At 40.1% G+C, this 20,864-nt stretch overlaps 1 protein-coding gene across 1 annotated transcript in view; it reads left to right on the forward strand.

Annotated features, from left to right (window-relative positions):
* Positions 1–20,864, forward strand: part of USP31 (ubiquitin specific peptidase 31) — a 2,233,792-nt gene that overhangs the window by 1,190,251 nt on the left and 1,022,677 nt on the right. Inside the window, exon 9 of the mRNA XM_044089819.1 lies at positions 10,944–11,038. Coding sequence (XP_043945754.1) covers positions 10,944–11,038 — 95 coding nt within the window. The remainder of the gene's footprint in view (positions 1–10,943; positions 11,039–20,864) is intronic.

Consider the following 20,864-nt stretch of genomic DNA (forward strand, 5'->3'; position numbering starts at 1 on the left):
CAGAGGCAAACACAGCAGTCTTGTAGATCCAGCGTCTCAAAAACATTCAATAGTGCAAATTTTCAAAACTGATTATGAAAAACTTCATTCAAGGAATACTTTGTTGGTAAAAAACTAGTTTATTGGCATGCACAGGTTAGCGCTTTTGCTTTAGCTTCCTCAGACCGTTAAAATTCAAATTAATTTCTGCTTAACCCTCTATATATAAACCCCATGACGTACTAATTGAAGTCTGCTTGACTCATTAAAGTTATATACACATATACTAGTACCCTTAATTTAAAATGCAATACAATGTCACTTGAGATTGTTCGGGAGAAATGTTATGTTGGGAATGATTTTTCCGGACCAGCAAGCAGTGAATGTTTACAGGAAAATAGGTACTTTTTGCCTGATATTGAATCCAGCCTAAGAGACTTTTTGCAGTGTTTGTGAACGTAATTTGAATGACCTGTTTAATAATGCCTCTAGTGTTTTTAGACATAAAAAGTTTTATAATTTGACTAAGGAAAAAAGTTTAGCTCTTCGATTGTTGCAAGCAGATGCTACTGTTGTTATAAAACCGGCTGATAAGGGAGGGGCATTGGTTCTAATAGACACTGATTTTTATGTTTCAAGCATAAATAACATGCTCAATGATATATGTGTATATGAATGTGTTTCTATGTTTGATATAAATAGAATATGTCAGAGTGTTAATTCCACATTATTAGATTGTATTAACAAAAAGTCAGTCCAATAAATATAAACCAGAGGCAAACACAGCAGTCTTGTAGATCCAGCGTCTCAAAAACATTCAATAGTGCAAAGTTTCAAAACTGATTATGGAAAACTTCATTCAAGGAATACTTCGTTGGTAAAAAACTAGTTTATTGGCATGCACAGGTTAGCACTTTCGCTTTAGCTTCCTCAGACCGTTAAAATTCAAATTCATTTCTGCTTCACCCTCTATATATAAACCCCATGACGTACTAATTGAAGTCTGCTTGACTCATTAAAGTTATATACACATATACTAGTACCCTTAATTTAAAATGCAATACAATATCTCCGACACAAGTCAGGTCAAACCAATACTTAATATTTTAAAAACATATAAAACTTGATTGTTAAAACAGTATCACTGTTCATAATTACTTTTCGTTGATTATGTAATCTGAAGTGTTACAAATCATTTTGTTTGCAATGCATAAAAACTTTCTGTCTACAAAGGTTTTAATGCATGACATAATGTTGAAACCATTATATGATTAGCAGATATAACAACTAAGTTTGCATTTGAGTTAGCGAGAAGCCGTAGGGCGAGCCACGGTGAAGATACGACAGACGAGATATTATAGCAAGCCCTCGAGTTTTTAGTCCGTTACATTGTTAACACAGGTAGTAATAACTATTTAAGCTAGGCTTATATGATGTATCCTAGGAAGAAGGATTTTTTGCTCGATAAATTGCTGGAAGAGTTTAACTATTATGAAAACTAGCGGTGTGTGATGCTTTGTAGAGAGAGTTTTTATGCATTGTAAACTGAATAATTTATGCAATAATAATTATTAAAGATAGGCTCATATGATGTATTCTAGAAAGAAGGACTTTTAGCCCGGCAAATTGTTGAAAGAGTTTGTAACCACTATGAAAACTAGTGGCATGAGATGCTTTGTAGACAGAAAGTTTTTATGCATTGTAAACAAAATGATTTGTAACACTTCAGATTACATAATCAACGAAAAGTAACTATGAACAGTGATACTGTTTTAACAATCAAGTTTTATATAATGTTTTTAAAATATTAAGTATTGGTTTGACCTGACTTGTGTCGGGAGACATTGTATTGCATTTTAAATTAATTGTATTCTTTTTTAATTAAGGGTACTAGTATATGTGTATATAACTTTAATGAGTCAAGCAGACTTCAATTAGTACGTCATGGGGTTTATATATAGAGTGTGAAGCAGAAATTAATTTGAATTTTAACGGTCTGAGGAAGCTAAAGACTGCTGTGTTTGCCTCTGGTTTATATTTATTGGATTGACTTTTTGTTGCTGCATTCTAACCGAGAGGCATTTACCACGTTGGGAGCCGATATATAATACGAGTTTATTAGATTGTATGTTGAACAATGATTTTACGGAAGCTCTGTATAAGTTTTTTAAGGTTGATACCATTATGATACCCACATTCCAAGGTTTACCTAAAGTGCACAAGAATATGCTTCATCTACCATTTAGGCCAATAGTTTCTGGTCGGGATGGGTGACTGAGTTTATATCCATATTTGTAGATAAACAGCTAAAAGCGGTATTGGACAGGATGAACACTGTTTTGTGTGATACAGAACAGTTTTTGAGGTTGTTATATGCCAATGTGGCTGACACTCCATTAGCTGATAATATTCTGTTTGTGACTATGGATTCATAGGTTCATAGGTGTGTACTAGGCTAATGGCCCTGGAGCCTTTACAAGCCTAGCCCATAGGACTACCCTGGCATTGTGCCACCCGACCTTAGTTCCTAGTGCCTCTGTTGAGTAGAGCAACTGGAGTGACCCCAGGGGGAATTTTCTATTTCCCATCCACTTATCAAGATTTCTCTTGAAGAGGGCCAGTGAGGTGCTCTGCTTGACATGTATGGGAAGTCTATTCCTTATCCTGGACAGTCTCTGGGTTATGGACCTGTCCCTCCAGGATGTTCTGTTGATTGTGGTAATGAGGTTGAGGTCTCTGGAGCGTGTGGTGCGTAGGGATTGAGATTTCTTTAGATGTAGCATTTCTTACAGAGCTGGGTCAGACATGGCTTTGTAAGTCGTAAGTCATAAGTCAAGCAGAGATTGCCTCTAAGTAGGCGATATGAGACAGAGAATAGTTGGAGGTTTTTGAGTCTGTCCATATAGGACAAGTGTTTAATGCCTAGGATCCTCTTTGTGAGGTACTTTTGCTGCCTCTCCAGTTGCTGCAGGTGTCTAGTGAGGTACATGCCAAATGGGCCATTGTACTCGATGATTGCCCTAATGAGGGAAGAGTAGAGGGAGACAATGATCTCTTTCTTCATTTTTCCTAGATGCAAAACCCTTAGTTATGAGATGTGCCACAAAGAAGGACTTTCTGACCACAGTGGCAATGTGGTGGTCAAAAGAGAGGTTGCTGTCAACCTGTGTTCCCAGATCTATTGTAACACCTTCTGTGTTCAGTGGACTACCATCAATGTATTAATTCAAGGGAACCGGGTTTTTCCCAAGGGGGATTGTGATGCACGTGCCCTGGCCCAGCAATCAAGGAGCCTCAATCCTCACCACTAACACCAGTGGAGGGGCATCTCCTATCAGAGGGAAGGATAACAAATACACATAGTAAAGTGCAATTTCCCTTAAGAGCACACAGAGATCACAGTCAGTCTGGGGATGGTCGCTTACTTGCTCTCCAGGTCCCCAATAAGACTCCCCACTGGCACAGCTATAGGGTCCAGATCTCAGCCTAGTGGGCAAGCTAAAACCTCCAGCACCCTCTCTGTCTAACCAGTGCTTCGTGTCCCTGCCCAAGTAGCTGACACACACACACACACACACACACACACACACACACACACACACACACCTTTGAGAAGAGTTTATACAACCACACAGACACTCCTGGGGAAGGCTCTTCAGCTGTGCCCCTTTTTTTCCCCAGACTATACGGTAGTAACAGCTGCCACCACCCACTAATATTTATCAGCTACTCAAAGGCCCTTAAAAGGGTGTCCAGTTATTAATGTGCAATATTATTATCCAATTGGTAGTGTAGCCCAGGGCTAAAGCTATTAGAGTGGCTATGTACAATTTTACCAAAGGCATGCAAGTACTCTAAAGAGCTTAAATTATCTCTAGAAAAACAGCCACAGTTGAAATGGTTTTAAAAATATTTAATAACAAATAGTCAAAATACAAGACAATACTTTTTACTACACAGTGCTAGTCAAGAGTTCAAAGATCACAGAGACATACTTAAAATAATTCAGTAGTACAGTTCTGACATCAAAGAAAACACTTAGTCTAGTCTTTCTAGTTTCTAGTTATTTCTAAGCGAAAACACAAGTCTGAAATAACTTACATGTATAGCAAGGCAGTGCTGATGAGTTGGATGGTCAAGACAAAAATGCTTAATGCTCTCTGATTCTCTCTGCTTTTAAAATCACATTCCTGGTTCACATTACATCATTCTTCACACTTCCCTGGGTTCCCAGGCTAACAGAAACTACATTTACATTCTTCACCTCTGGGCAGAAACCAGAGAAATTAAGGACATTTATGCATGCAAATTCTAGCCATTAACTCTGGCCTTAAAACAATAGGCAGGATGCCTCACTCTAGACTTACTGCATCCGAGATTTTAACATTAAAGGGTCACAACATACTTTACTTGGTCAGTAGAGTGCACTGTTACATTTTTTTCAGTTCTACATGTAACACTATTTTTACCATTTAAGACAACAAGCCAGTGGTTTACATTAATATTTACAGATCACAGAATTATCTCCAAAATACTGTCTGGCTAGGCTGGCAGCCTTCACCTATTTCTCCCAATCTTCACAGGGATGATGACACATTTTTTTGGCATTGAGCTTAAGGCCATGGTTCTGACACCAGCCATTGGTGTCATTGTGGCCTTTGTGTAGGATGTCAACATCACTTGGGTATTTAATAATAGCTCCCAACTTGCAATCGTCTGCAAAATGTGTCAGCCAGAGTCCCTTCGTGTTGGCCTGGACTTGAGAGAAGTAGATACCAAACAGGAGTGGAGCCAGGACCGAACACTGTGGGACTCCACTAGGGCCTGGTCGGCAGTATGACTTGGAGTCAGCTACTTTCACACTGTGGGTTCTATCTGTGAGCCAGTTTGCAACCCACCTAGTGATATAGGGGTTGATGCGTAGCTTAGTGAGTTTTTCTATGATTCCTGGGTGGGGAGTTGTATCAAAGGCCTTGGCCAGGTCAAGGTAGGCTGTATGAACCACCTTGCCTTCATCCACAGCTCTGGTGACTGACTCAAAGAAGTCAACCAAGTTGAGCAGGCATGATCTACCCTTCACAAAACCAAACTGTGTAGGATCCAGAGTTTGGAGATTCCCTATATCCTTGTTTATTAGGTCCATGATGATGCGTTCCATAGCTTTGCATATCAGACTCAGGCTAATTGGTTGATAATTCCCGGGGTCTGTAGTTGCTCCTCCTTTGTGGAGAGGGATGACTGTAGCAATACGCCATTCGATAGGGAAAAAGCCTGAGGTGAGGCTATGATTGAACAGGGCACACAGGTGAGGTGCCAGTTCACTCTGTAGTTCTTGTAGAACACACCTAGGGATATTGTCAGGTCCCATAGAAGCTGTATTCTTGGCCGTGGACAGTGCTGTTTTAACCTGTGCAGCAGTAATACTGGGTGCCTGGCAATCTACTGGTATTGTGATTGGTCCTTTGGGGGGGGGGGGGGTAAAGTTAGCACTGAATCTGTCGGCCAGTGTATTGGCAATATCTGTTGACTTTGCATAGGAGGGACCATTGTGCAGTAGTTCAGAGCAAATCTGGGTATTGCTATGGAGATTCTTTACATAACTATAGAAGGTCTTGTGGTTGCTTTACTATCTGCTGCAATTCTGTTTTCATAGCTAGCTTTAGAGGATTTGATGAGGGATCTCAACCTTTTGTTGAGGCTAATAAGGGAGTTTTTCCAGTCTTGGGACTTCATCTTATTCCGCATCAGTTTCCTCGTTCTGTTGTAGAGTTTGTTTATGGTAGGGGACCACCAGATTGGCTTCCTTTTTTTCTGAGGAGAGTGTCTTAGTTCTGTTGGGTAGGGCGAGATCTATGCATTTGTGTATGTGTTTCTTACAGTGCATTGGTGTATGATTCGGCAGTCATGCAACTATTTTCCATTTGCATGGATGCCGTGAAGTTAGCCACCTCTGTTTTTAGGAGCCCAAAGTTAGCTTTGGAGAAGTTTTTCATGGTGGTTACCTTTGAGGGTGTGTGGATTTCCAAGGTAATTAGTTTGTGGTCGGATCTAACCAGGGAGGAGTTGACTATTGCTGTAGAGCAACGGTCACCCATGTTAGTAATGACCAGATCAAGGATGTTGCTACCTCTAGTGGGGGTAAGAATGAGCTGGTCCAGAGCATTGGAATTAATGAATTCCAGAAAGCATTGTGCATATCTATTGGTACAGGAGTAGTTTTCCCAGTTAATGGAGGGGTGTTTGAAGTTGCCCAGTATGAGAGTGTTAGGTTGGACTCTAATATTCTCCAGTGTGCTTAGGAAAGTGGAGTGTGAGTCTTGGGACATGGTTAGGGATCTATAGCAGGCCATGACCTGAATCGCTGTTTTACCCAGTGTTAGCTGCACCTGAGTTATCTAAGATGCATTATGTTGGGCTACCAGTCTGGAGGTGTGCACATCCTTTATGAATATGAAAACAACACCACCTTTGGAGCTTCAGTCTAAGTTATGGGGCCGAAAGGTGTGGAATGAGTTATAGCCTGGTAGTGCAGGGGTGCTTTCTGCTGCCTTTAGCCAGGTCTCTGTTGCAGCACAAATGTCGATGTTCTCCGTTTTAAGGAATGCTTCAATTGAGTTCATTTTGAGATTTATGCTACTAGGGTTGAGCAGCATGACTCTCAGATTGCATTTGTTTGTAGCTGTTATGGTGGTAATTTGGTCTTTGAAACACCGCTTAAAAAAGGCACTGTAGGGGTGGCAAGAGCCCTGGCCAGTATCCGGAAGGCAAGGGGTAACAGATGCAGGCCATCTCTGGCAAAGCATCGAGGTCTGTCAATCATGTCATACAAGGCAGACAGATACTGGATCCCCTTAGAATGACTCCAGAAACTTTGCCAGTTGTTGAAATCATGGGGTGCCCATTACTACCCCTAATTTCTGTCGGTATAGGCCTTCCCCAAATGAGAAAACATTATTTTCCAAGATGGTCTCAATGACCAAACATAACAAATGTACTTTATTCACATTTTCCCCACTGACACAGGATTAGAATATGTCAAGAGTTTTTTGAATACAAATAGTGTGACTACACAACTAAATTTATTGATTTGTTATGTTTGGTCATTGAGACCATCTTGGAAAATAATGTTTTCTCATTTGGGGAAGGCCTATACCGACAGAAATTAAGGGTAGCAATGGGCACGCCATGCGCTAATAGTTACGGAAACTATGAGTGTATTGAGTTATAATGTGTATACACCATACATTAGAATTTTTTTTGTAGATTTTTTGATGACGTCTTTATCCTGTGGACTGGGGGTCGTGATCGTTTTGATTCATTTGTCACTTATTTACATAGTACCACCACTTTTCTGAGGTTTTAGTGTCAAACATCGATTGATGGTATAAATTTCCTAGATGTTAGATTGGAAAGAGATCAGATGAATAAGATTGTAACCAGTAGCTGTAGGAAACCCTGCCATAGAAATCATTTTCTACATTGCCAGAGTTTACATCCACCCATGATTTATAAGAATATCTTACGAGGACAGATGCTAAGACTATCCAGACTACATAATATAGATGAGAATTTCAAAGAAGAAGAAACGGAGGTGATATGCCATGAGTTACAAGAAAATAGTTATTCAGTAAGGGAAGTGCATACAGAAATAATGCATTCTAAAGCAGCTAGGGATGGAAGGGGCAAACCCTACTTTTCAGAGAAAGCTCCGACTGATGGCGATGGTGATCACAATGTGGGGCACAATTTATTTAGAGAGGGGGTTCCCTTAACTATAACATACTCTAACAATATTAAGTTCATATGTAACATTATAGAGAGAAATTGGCACATTCTCACCTCCGGTCACACGATAAATGGTATCATTGGATCTAAGCTTGGTTTTAGATTTAGAAATAGATGTTGTGCTATCAGAAGCATGATTTTATACCATCCATGGGTTTTGGCACTTTTCAGTGTGGGAGTTGCAATTTCTGCTACTTAATAGATAGCAACAATACATTCATACACTCTGCCACTGGTAGGAGATATTTCTTTAAGGCTGTTGCTAACTGTCTTAGAGAACATTTAGTATATTTGGCCCAGTGTACGCATTGTCAACATTTTTATGTAGGAATGACAGATCGCTGCCTCAGAGATAGAATTAGGGAACATGTTTAAGAGATTAGACAAGGTAACATTCTGAATTCATTAGCCAAACACATTAGGGAAATGGGCATCGAGCATGCTTTTAAGTTTAAAGTTATAGAGACTATTGCTACAGATCGAAAGTAAGGTGATATTAAGCCTAGTACAGAGAACAGGGAATTACACTGGATTTTAAATCTGCAAGCAGATAAGAATAAGGGCCTAAATGGTAAGGTCTCTTTAAGACCCAAACTTAAATTAAGGAGTCCTTTTTGTGCTAAATGATATGTCAATTAATGATGTTGTAACTGAAGAATTTCATTGGATGTGGGAAAGTATATAAGGCATGCTCATTTTGTGTATTTTCATGGTCTGAAGAAGCATTTTTATGAGAAAGTGCTTACCGTGTATATATTTTGTGTTTTGTGTACTTTTATTAAATTATTATTCCAGCTTTACAGTATTTTTCTTTTATTTTATGAGTATCATAGTTTTATGTTGTAAAATTTCTAAATATTTATAGGTTCATAGGTTCATAGGTTCATACTAGGCTATCTGCCCGAGGGCATTTACAAGCCTAGCCCATAGTTTTGTGGCTTACGCCACCCCTTTAGTATGGGGAACTATACCCATTATTTTGCTATGCCTCTGTTGAGCAGTGACACTGAGGTAATCCCTGGGGTATATCTGCGATCTCCCATCCATTGGTCAAGATTTCTCTTGAACAAGGCCAGCGAGGTGCTCTGCCTCACATATACCGGGATTTTATTCCACAGCATAGGGAGTCTTTGGGTGATGAATCTATCCCTCCAGCGCGTCCTATTAATAGCCGTGTCGAGGTTTAAGTCTCCCGCCCTTGTGGCTCTGACGGATCTAGATTTTTTGAGGTGAAGCATATTCATCAAATCTGGGTTTGACATGGCCTTGTATGTTAGGCAAAGGTCACCTCTGAGCAAGCGGTAAGCGACTGAATAGAGCTGGAGTTCTTTCAGTCTTTAAGCTAATTATTTCTTATGTTATTTCCTTTTTGACTGTGTAATAGTCTTTTTAATTCTTGAACACCAGGTCTCCCTGGTCAGCTGACATGTCCAGTTTTGAAAAGAAAACTGAAATCAGATGCAGCAGTGTTTATGTGAAACTACTGAATCTCTTTGGGTCTTCATACTTATAGATGCCCAGTATTGTCTGAGCCTATGAATAAACTTTACTGTGCTCTAGAGAAGGCAACTTGCTATCAAGTTATTATAAAAGGATTTTGTAATTCCTGTGCTTTAGCAATGAGAACAGGTAATTATTCTGCTTGTACATTATCTTTTCAAATTGTTTTCTTTGTTCAAATGCTAAAAAGGTAACTGGTATAATATGTGCTAAAACGAAGAGGAAATTACTTGCTAATGTAAAACTGCTGATTCTTTGGGTCTTAATGCTCTTGTGTATACTTAAAATGTGCTTATGATGTCATGCCTGGCACATTCACTCACACACACACACACACACACACACACACACACACACACACACACACACACACACACACACACACACACACACACACACACTTATGCTTGGCTAGATGTTAAAGCACACATTTTAGGCAGGTAGTTTCTTTTTTGGGGCCTCTAAATACTGAACTACTAAAGTCCTTGGAAGACAAATTTAAAGGAGAATTCTTTCCTTTGGTCTCCTTATTTCTGAGAAAATCTTTCTTCAAGAAATATTTTCAGTGAAGGCCTGTCCAAAAACATCTTTCATTTAGCAAACACACATGCCTAAATAAATAAGCATGCTTGTAGGCCAGCTGTGTTCTAGAGGACAGATTGCCTTCTGCGACTCCAGTGAGCTGAATTTTAGTAGTCACCTCAGTGCCAGAAGCTAGGCTAGACAGAGGAAAGATTGAGTGGCAGGAATAGTTTGTGACCTCTGTTTAGTGAAGGTCAAGATCTTTGTTCTGCCTACATTATGCTGCTGGAGGATGGCAGACAGTAGTCCAAGAAAGTGTGATGAGGCAGTAGGAATAGTCACAGGTGTAGTGCATAAGTACTTGGCCCACAGTACAGTCATTAGAGACTAAGGTAAAGGTCTTAACATTAAAAGCCCTCCACCAGCATGGTGACACCGAGGACTCACAGTCAAACTGTTGTAGCTAATGAACTAACTTGTCAGGGCCTGCTATCTCCTACAGCACACAGGTTCAACAGGAGACCCCTTCAAGAATTGAACATTTTTCCTGCCTTAACTTTATCTCAAACTTTTTGTGTTTGTTTTGTTTCTTTCTTCCTTGCTTGGTTTGCTCTGATTTTTACTTGACCCTACAGTACAGTAGAACATTGTCTAATTTTGCACATGGGTTTGCAAATTTGTTTGCTTTAAGTAACAAAAATATGTTCATCTCTACATTAGGATCTTCATAAGTTTTAATAGCCATGTGACATGAAATGATTTATAGGTGCAATGTTTAGAAAGTGTATTTTGCGCAAGTTATATTTTTGTTTACAGACAAAAACTGGGTTTGATAATAATAGAAAAAAAAAACTTGTACAGGAAGTAATTTGTGGAAGAAATATAAAATGCTAAAAAGATTACCTTTTCGGTTTCCCTTATTCTGTGTTCTATTTCCATGTCATTTGCCACTTTGTCAAAAGGACAATTTAATCCATAGATCATATGTATTTTTTGTCACAAAGGAACATTTTAACATCTCTAGTGGCTGAAAAATAGATTTACCTGTACATTATAACCAGAGTAGTTGTTAAACATATTTGTTAAACATTGTAACCGAAAAGGGTTATGTGGAACAAATATTAACATGTTCATTAATATTTTTTCTTGTACATCAGGTTGCACCATTTAGTCTTCGAGTAGTTGGTGTTGTTGGTATCACTTACCTGTTACCCCAAGTGGAGCAGCCCCTGTGCCATCCTACTGTAGAAAGGTAAGACAATTTAACAGTACAGCAGCTAGGGTATGGGGGAGTTGTCTTCTAAAAGCAAGGCTTTATGGGTTAGTTTTGATTCTAGTAGTGTGATATGATTTTTTGTAGACAAGAAACGTCTTTATTGAGTTATCACTTATGACATAGGCAATCATATATTTATATAAATGAAAACAAACCATATTGACATATTTTCAGTTGCAAACATTATACATCATACATAATCTATAGTCATTGTCATTCGAACATTACATAGCTCATTCAATTCCTGCCTTCCCTTAAACCTCATTCTTCCTCTTAAACATTATTCTACATGTATTATTTCCACAATTCCCATTTTTTTCTATGTAATTTGCTCCTACCTTAAAGATCCATTTCCAGTTCTTTTTGTTATGATTGTGCTGCAATCATTTAATGCCACATGACTTGGGCAATGAGTGTTTCATTGTTTTTATTTTTACTCTTCAGCCAGGAGCCCTTGTGTTGGCTTTAGAGATCATATAAATGAAAGTCTTTTGCCAAAATAAACTTTGTCAGGATGCAGTCATGTTCATACCTCCCAACCGTCTCAAATTACTCGGATTTTACAGAGTTTTGGGGTCCAAATAATGGGGTGCCACAATACCTGAGTGGCACCCCTTCATTTCCGATTTTTTAAATTTTCTTTTCTTTTTGCACTTTTTCAGCTGACGTCATCACGTCTGCGATGATGTCAGCTCCATCAGCCTGTTGGAATTGAACTCAAGGGCTCACATGCATGCATTTCTGGCTGTCTTGTTTCAGCACAGAAACGAACGGTAGTCTGCTTGGGCTGTTTAAGGCTTTGCAGTTATCTGGAGCGTTAGCTTTTCTGTTTGAGGAAAACAAACGGAGTTATTATTTGGTATTTCGATGGTGTACTGCTGGCTGGATTTATGGAGTTATCCAGAGCAATAGTCCACTTGGGCTGTTTAAGGTAAATCTGCCTTCATGGAGCTTTGCTTATGCTGTTTAATCTGCCTCAACAGAGCTTTGCTTATGCTGTTTAAGGTAAATCTGCCTCCACAGTATTCCAGAGCATTAGCTCTACACGGAGCTTAAGCTTAGTTTACAGTTTACCATGTTTAAGGCTTTAGCTTTGCTGATGTTTAATTTGATTCAAATTTTCATAGCTTTGCTGCAGTTTAATGTATGTTTGTATTTTGCTGCTGTTTAATTTGCTTGGAGTTATCGGAGCTTTGCTGATGTTTAAGGTAAATCTGCCTGCACGGAATTCCGGAGTGTTAGTTCTACATGGAACTTAGTTTAAGGCTTTAGCTTTGCTGCTGTTTAATTTGCTTGGGGTTTTCGGAGCTTTGCTGCAGTTTAATGTATGTGTGTGCTTAGCTGCTGTTTAATTTGCTTGGAATTATCGGAGCTTTGCTGCTGTTTAAGGTAAATCTGCCTCCATGGAATTCCAGAGCATTAGCTTTACACGGAGCTTAGTTTAAGGCTTTAGCTTTACTGCTGTTTAACTTGCTTGGGGTTTTTGGAGCTTTGGTGCAGTGTGTGTGTCTGTGTGTATGTGTGTGTGCGTGCGCTATATCTCACTACAAGGGGTATTGCCACAAAATAATCCAATATGCAACATTCCTTTATATCACAAGCAAGGAAGTAATTTAGGTATTTAACACTTACAAAGTTAAAGACGGCAAATGAGAGAGAAAGAGAAGAAAGAGAAAGAGAAACGGCTCAAAAGACAAATTTCAAACTTACTGTGAGACAAAACAAGATTATATCATACACAAAGCATTTAGTTTTAACTAGAAATCAAATGGTTGGTTCAATAATCTGTTGATACTTAATATGATTGATTTAAAGTACAGAGTACAACACCGATAAGTTTTGTGACCTGCACAATTCACTCAGAGGGATGTGTACAGAATTAGATATTTCAGACAAACTGTTAAAGGAAACCAACCTGAACTTCATAGTGTGTGTGTGACACCTGGTGGCTAGAGGTACTCAGGCTCAAACCCTGTACCCTAGCAACCACCACTTGTGAATTTATGCCTCATATTTTTGTTCCATTCCTCATTAAATCTTGTGGTTTTCAAGATTCTGTGGGTCAAATCACCAAAAGATTGAATTCACTAAATAATGACAGGCTTTTGAATTTCAGACTTCATATTCTTCAGAATATAAATGGTAATTTGTAACACAAAACATTTTATTCTGACAATTTTCTATGTATTTACCCGCGGTGGTGGTGCTGCGGTAGCATTGTCGCCTCACAGTAAGACGCTGTCCGGTTCAATTCTCAGCTACAGCGTCTTCTGCGTGGAGACATGCGTGAATGGGCGTACCTTCGTTGAAGATTGTGCATCAGGCCTGGCAAGCCAGTATGTAAAAATCAACTGCCAATCATTAGTGGACCGGAGTTCAGCTGTGGCGACCCCTAACCGGGAAAAGCCGAAAGACACAACATAAAGATCAGTATTTGAAATTTGTCCCTATTTTGGGGCTGTATTCCCCCATTGTTGGCTTTGTCCAGGTTTTGTGTGCTAAGATGTTGTGAGAGCTATGGTGCGAAGTAAGAACTGAATCCTGTATTCCCCTATTATTGGCTTTGTCTAGGTTTTTTGTGTTAACAGGTTGAGAGCTATGGCAAGAAGTGAGAACTGAATTCAGTAAATGATAGCCATTTAAGTTGCAGTCTTCCTGTCTTTCAGGAAACTGCTGATTTGGCATAGTTGTATGTTGCTCTGACTGTAGTGCACAGGGTCTTGGGTTCAAGACTTGGCAGGGACGTGCATGGAGGTAACACAAAATTTTATTCTAACAACTTTCAAAAATTATACAAGCAATGCTTAAAATGTGTCCCTCCCTGATTTTTGGCCTTTTGTCCCCCCCCCCCCCAAAAAAAAACTGGATGTGATGTGGGTTTCAGTGCTGTTTCAGTGAATGTGAGTTTCAAGGGCAGAGAAGTTTTAATGCCAAGTCTATTTTCATTGTGAGACAGTATTACTTTGTTTAGCAGATGTCTATTAGTGTTTGCGCATTGTGCTATAAAATGTCAAAATAAAATCCAAATAATCGTTGTAGAAGTAAAGCAGTATGCACACGTTAGTGTTTATAGTAAATGGGGTGAAATAGCCAGGTGATGGGACGCTGGAATGGCTGCAGGGGGACTCTGGTGCCATATTTTGGTTGTCTGTTCTTCAGTTTGCGTTTGAAAGTTGGTATCCCAGAATTCCATTAGAGTGGGTGGGGTTACATAATTATGCATGCAAATTTTATGTTAATCAGCGTACAGATTTGTACCTATTTTTCATGGGCCTTGTCCAGATTTTTGATGTTTCCAGGTTAAGAGGTATGGTCAGGTGCCACTTTCATGCTATAATGTTTGCATATCAGAACTCATTAAGCTATTTTACAGTTTCATAGCATATACCCATTTTTAAGGCTTTCACTGGTCCCGGTAGCTTGAAAGCTATGATTTTGTGTTCACACAAACTTTGTCACGTGGGTGTAAGGTATTACTCATGCATGCATTCTACATTGCCCTCTTTATCCTGTACAGGGTCATGAGAGAGCCAAATCCCTTCCCAATAAGTAGGAGACACAAGACAGAGAACTAGTTTTGGACAGAAAGCCAGGCCATCACAAGATGCAATTACACACCACACTTTTACCTATGAACAGTTTAGAGGATCACTGTTTCACATATTTACAGGTCTATACAGTTCTTAAGTTGCAACTTTGATGCAGGTGTAATGACAGTTTATTCTAGGCATACACTGTTACAGACATCTTCCTTTTATTTGTTGAACTTTTCTTTAACGATTTCTTCAGTGAGGAGTTAACTGTATTTGACTGCCCGATCCATTAGTTCCCCATTGGGGTTTATTGTATCTTTTCTTCTTTTTATGTTTTGTTGCTTCTGGGGTTTCATGTCATGTAAGTAGGTTAAATGCCTGTGTGGGATGCAGATTCCCCATAAAGACCATAATGGACAGTGATTGTTTTGCCTTGGTGCTTCCCATGAACATACGTCCTGTTCTATTTTTCAGGCATTTGTTCCCAAAATCCTCCATAGTAGGATTTGTTCTTTGGCTTTGTATCTGGAGAATCAACATCTTAAGCTTTTAGCTAAAGACACTATGGAAGGAGCTTCCCACTCTGAGGGTAGCCTTTCATGTAGAAGAAGACCAAAAAGCTTAAGCCGGGTTCTACTGCTGTTCAGCTTCCGCCGGATGTTTCAACTGAGACGAGTGAAAGTCTGGAGGTTTGCCACTGGTTTAGAGGCTGTCAGGAATCCAACCTTAGGCACATCCTTGGAGGCCTTGCAGACTTCTGCATCGGACATTCAGGGAGAACCACGCTGATTATTTCCAAGGGGCCTGGGGGTGTTCCTCAAATTTTAGTTAGGGAAGAAGTTCCTACTACAATTATTGAATGCTGTCTGGGGGTTGGAGCCTTCTACATTTCATAGAAATCCCCTTAAAGAAAAATCAGAAAACTGAACATATTTCTCCAGCTCCTAAAGACCACAGAGTAACTGGCAAAGTTTCACTCAGTGGTTACTGAATGCTTTGATGTCTTTAAAACCTCTTTAGGGTGTTTCTGTTGCATCTCCTCCTTGGTCCTCTACTCCCTTAAAACACCCAGGGAACAGGATTCCTCTGTGGAGAATGTGGATTCAGATGAGGAATCCCTTGCTTACTCCTCTCAGATTCACTTTCTTTCAGATTGTGGCTCTGAAGAAGAGTTGACTAATCCTGATACTCCTTTTGAGGTAATTTCATTTTGGGGACACAATCTCTAGAATTATCTAGAATGATGGAGTTTTTAAATGAGATTGTGTTACGGTTTCTGAAGTCAGAAAAAAGTATTATGAACTGCTGCAGATGGACTCTCCCTGGCCTTCTGCTCTACCTCCTAGGTATTATGAGCTACTACAGATGGATTCTCCCAGGCCTTCTGCTGTACCTCCTATTTTGGCTGCATTGTTGGATTCCTTTTCTATGCTTCAAAGGCACCTGACTTATAGTCCCCTGCTCCCATGAAACCTGATAGGTTTTATAGGGTGCCTGTGGACTGTAAATTTCTTTATAAGTGCTCTTCTGCTGACCCTTTAGTGGTGTCTGTGGCTTCTGACAAGTCATCTCAATTGCTTCCTTCTCCTAAGTTATTGCCTTCTGATAAAGATAGCAGAACCATGGAAAGGGTGGGGACAAAAGGTTTACATGTCTGCTACTTTAGCTTTTAGGGCTGTCAGTTTTCAGGCCCATATATCCAGGTACATGTTTGCTCTTCTTTCCTAGGTCTGTCAGGTAATTTCTGATCTTCCAGACTCTGAAGGGAAGACTTCTGCTCTCTTGCTGTTAGGGACTTCCTCCCAGGTGCCTCATCTTTCCATCAAGTGTAGTTATGATGCAGCAGATACTTCCTCTAGAGCTGCTGCCTTTGTGTCTGTTATAAGGAGATATTCTTGGCTTTAGCTTCAACCTTTGTCTGATGATATTAAGGCAAAGTTGATGGATGCTCCTCTGGATAATAAATGCTTGTTTGGCAAAGCTGCTGCTGATTTATTTAAGTCCCTTTAGGATAAGGGTTAGGCTTTACCGGAACTTAAACATTGTTTTTGTTTCTCCTGACTTGAGTTTCAGAGAAATTACCCCAGTAAGCCAAGCTTTGTTCGTAGGTAATCTTGCTCTCCCCCCAAGGCAAAAAAGGTGGGAAGTGAGCTCCTCCTGCTAAAACTACTCAGACTTCTGTGTCTCAGAAGTCTCCTTTTCCTGATAAATAGGTGTTGTCTGACTGTCCTATTCTTCCCAGCCACATTTCTCTTCACCTTACTCTGTCTCTCCCAGTTTGGTTAAAGATTACTTAGGAATCTTGGGTTCTGGCCATTATACACCAAGGGTATTTTATGGTCTGGAAATCTCTTCCCCCTTTTGTGGAAATTCCTCAGCCCCCACAGGAGCAGCTGTCCTTCTTTCCAAGGGTGCTTTGGGATCTCTTAACTCATTCAAGAAGTCCCAGTTTCCCAAAGGGGGTGAGGGGTTTACTCCAGGATGTTCTTAATACCCAGGAAAGAGGATACATGTTGACCAATTTTAGACCTCATCTAAATACATTTCTGAAGGTTCCTTGTTTTTGAGTGTTGTCCTTTCAGACTTTGTTCCCTGTTTTGCTTCCTCAGGCTTACATGGTGTCTCTGGACCTCAAGGATGCTTATCTCTATGTCCCAATTCATCCCCTTTTCAGGGAGTTTTTACATTTCTCTGCTGATTCCTGGCATTTTCAGTTTTCTCCTTTGCCCTTTGGCCTTTCTGCTGCCCCAAGGGTATTTACCAAATGCCTTGCTCCTGTGATTGCTTTTTACAGGCTAAGGGGGATTCAAGTATTTCCCTACTTGGACGACCTCATGTTTCAGGCATCCTCTCCAGAAACTTTGTTGCAAAATCTTCATTTTGCCATCTCCCTTCTGGAGAGCCTGGGGTTCACTATAAATTTCAAAAAGTCCTTTCTGACACGTTTTCAGGATCATGTCTTTCTGGGGTGCAGGATCCAGACTGTTCCTATGCTGGCATGCCTGCCTCCTTCTAAGGCCCTAACTCTCAGTTCCTTTTTTCAATCACTTCTTCCTCTGGCTTCAGTCACAGCCAGAGAATTTCTAAAGCTCTGAGGTTCTTGGCTTCCATCATTCCTGTGCTTCCTTTTGCCAAACTCCACATGAAAAGACTTCAGTGGTTTCTAAAGTCAGTTTGGCTTCAGCGTTCTCATCCCCTCAAATTTTTAGTTCCTCTTCCTCCATGTCTGAAGCGGGAACTTCAGTGATGGATTCCGCAGTTAACTCTCAATCCAGGGCTCCCTTTTCATCCACCTCTTCTCTCTCAGGAGCTGTTCACAGACGCTTCAGACATGGATTGGGGAACAGCTTTTGGCTCCTAAAAAGTTCAGGGAATCTGGTTGCCTCATCAACAAAAAAAAAACACATCAACGTCAAGGAGATGAGAGCTCTTCTGCTGGCTGTTCAGGCCTTTCATCTTCTCTTCTTCCCAGGACCTATCAATGTGTTTACAGACAATACCGCAGTGACTTGGTATGCAAACAAATAGGGGGAAAAAGTCTTATCTTTGCCGGTTGGCACTTCTAGTGTGGGAATTAGCTGTCCAGTATCAAGTAACATTTCAGGCAGTTTACATTCCCTCAGGTCAAAACTTTGTGGAAGACTCTTTGGGCAGGTCCATAACTCAATCCCATTAATGGATGCTTCACATGGATGTGTTTCTAGACATTGTCCATCAGTGGGGTACTCCTCAAATGAATCATTTTGCCTCCCCTCTGAACAGACAACTAACTCTTTTTTTGTGCCATAGTCCCAGGTCATCTGCTTTGGAAAGTGGATGACCTCTCTTTTTCATGGAAGGGGATTTTCTTTATGCTTTCCCTCATTCAAAAACTTCTATTCAAAATACAACAGGATGCTCCCCAAAATCTTATTGGTGACTCTCTTTTGGCTGGGACAGCATTGGTTCCCTCTTTGCATTTAGCCAAGGGCAATTATCACAAGTTACATCACTGGGTGGACCTACTCATACAAGACAAGGGATCTTTCATCCATCCCAATCTGTCCACACTTCAGCTGACATTGTGGGTGATAGGATTTTGATTCCACTTAGACATCTTTTTTCTGTGGACCTACTTAGGGTCCTGGAGGTGGTCAGGAAACCCACTACTAGGAAATCCTACTTATCCAAATGGGAGATGTTTTCTGTTTGGTGTCTTTCTTGTTACCTGGATCCATTTTCTGTGGATGTTTCTTTGGTTCTCTCTTTCCTGTATGAATTGCTCAGTGCTGGGTTGGCTTATTCTTCTCTTAAGGCCCACATATCAGCTATTTCTGCCTGCCTGCCTTTATTACCACCTTTAGCTTCTAGATTTGAGGCTAAACAATTCCTTAAAGGCGTTTTCATCTTAGACCTCCCAGGAAACCTGTTCCTCCTTCCTCGGATCTTAACTTTTGTTTTACAAAAATTGATCCAGGCTCCTTTTGAGCCTGCAGCTTCCTTACTGCATTGTTCTTGGAAGACTGTTCTTTTGTTAGCCCTTACTTCTGCCAGATGGGTATCTAAGCTTCAAGCCCTTATGGCTGTTCCTCCTTTTTTGGTGTTTCATAAGGAGAGGGTGTCCCTTCGTACCAATCCTTCTTTTATGCCTAAGGTGGTGAATGTTAGTCAGTCTCTTAATTTGCCCACTTTTTCCCTTCTCCACAATCAGCTAGTGAGAAGGTGTTGCATACTTCGGATGTGCATAGACAACTCCAATTTTATTTGGACAAAAGATTTTCAATCTATTTCCTCTTGGATTTCTAAAACCATTTCTCTTTGTTATTCTTCTCATGGTAAGATCCTTCCTTATGTGAGTAAGGCTCACTGTACTAGGGCTGTGGCTTTTTCTGATGCTTTTTTGAAGGGTTTGGATACTAAATTCAGTCTTTGAGGCAGCTAACTGGTCTTCGGTGCATACCTTTGCCAAGCATTAGAAGTTGGATGTCATATCCAGGGTTAGAGCTGGTTTTGCTAGGGCCAGTCTTCATGGCTTCCTAGAAGGCTCTGTTGATCCTTCATCCTCCCTGACTTCTGCCTGAGCTTTTGCACTGTCCCTCATGCTAAGAATGCTGCAACAATGAAATGAAAGGACATGTTACAGTTGTATAAAATCTTACCATAACACTAGAGGTCCTTCTCTTCACTGTTGCAGTATTCACAATCCCCCTCCTCCCCCTGGTCTTTTGTCCCCCTGGATGTGTATTTTACCCTCTGGTATCCTAGGGTTGGCGTTCCTCGTGTGGGTTTCATTTCTGAGGGTGATACGTCTGGATATCACTTTTATGCCTTACACCTTGCATGGGAGCATACGTGTGATGTATGGCATATCGTTAACCTAAAGGCTTTGGGGTACTGGCCGGATGTCGGGCTGCCCTTGACAGAGAATACCCCATGTTAAGAAAACTCCAACAGTGATGAAAAGGACATCTACTATTATGGTAAGATTTTTACACAACTGTACTTTATTTGTGCATTAAATATCATTTATTTGCTACATCTAACTTTAATCAGGAGACCGTGGCTGTCTCACTGGCTTTCGTGAAAATTTGAAAAACCTTTCTAAAAGATACTTTCCTTTTATATCCACTGATTTCAGGATCCTACACCTCCTTGGAATTTATATTTTGTTGTAAGAAGTCATAACAAATCTCCTTTTTCAACCTGTGTCTTCAGCAGATCTAAAATGTCCATCCTGGAAGATATTCTACTTGCAGTAACTTCTATTAGAAGAATACTAAAGCCACAAGCCTTGTTGATTTACTGTCTGTATTTATAAAGTGCAATTTATCTTAATGGACAGAGTGCCTTTTATGCCTAATTGAACTCAGCCCATTTAACTGTCACTATTCTTCTGAAACTGCTCTAGTAAAGGAGAATATCTGCTACATTGCACAGATAATCACAAGCCGTTCAGAGTTTATTTGAACAATATCAAAACTCCCAAGAAGCATCTGCAAAAAGATGTCTGCATTATTACTATAAACTGTTTTATCTCATTGTATAAAGGATTGCTTCTTCAAGTACACAAAATTTCTGCTGGAATGCACAGGGCTCATTCAGTAAGATCAACGGCTACCTGTAGGGCTTTTTTCAAAAATGTATATGCTGATATTTGTGCATCAGCTTTGTGGGAATTGTTAAACACTTCTCCAAAGCATTACATGGTGAATGTGATCTCTAGATCCAGGTCATCTTTTGGTGCCTGTCTTCTTCATGGCATTCTTTTATGATGATCCACACACGAGGCT

The sequence above is a fragment of the Protopterus annectens genome, chromosome 12.part0, assembly GCF_019279795.1.
Source record: "Protopterus annectens isolate FY-2018-M chromosome 12.part0, PAN1.0, whole genome shotgun sequence".
Taxonomy (NCBI): Eukaryota; Metazoa; Chordata; order Ceratodontiformes; family Protopteridae; genus Protopterus; species Protopterus annectens.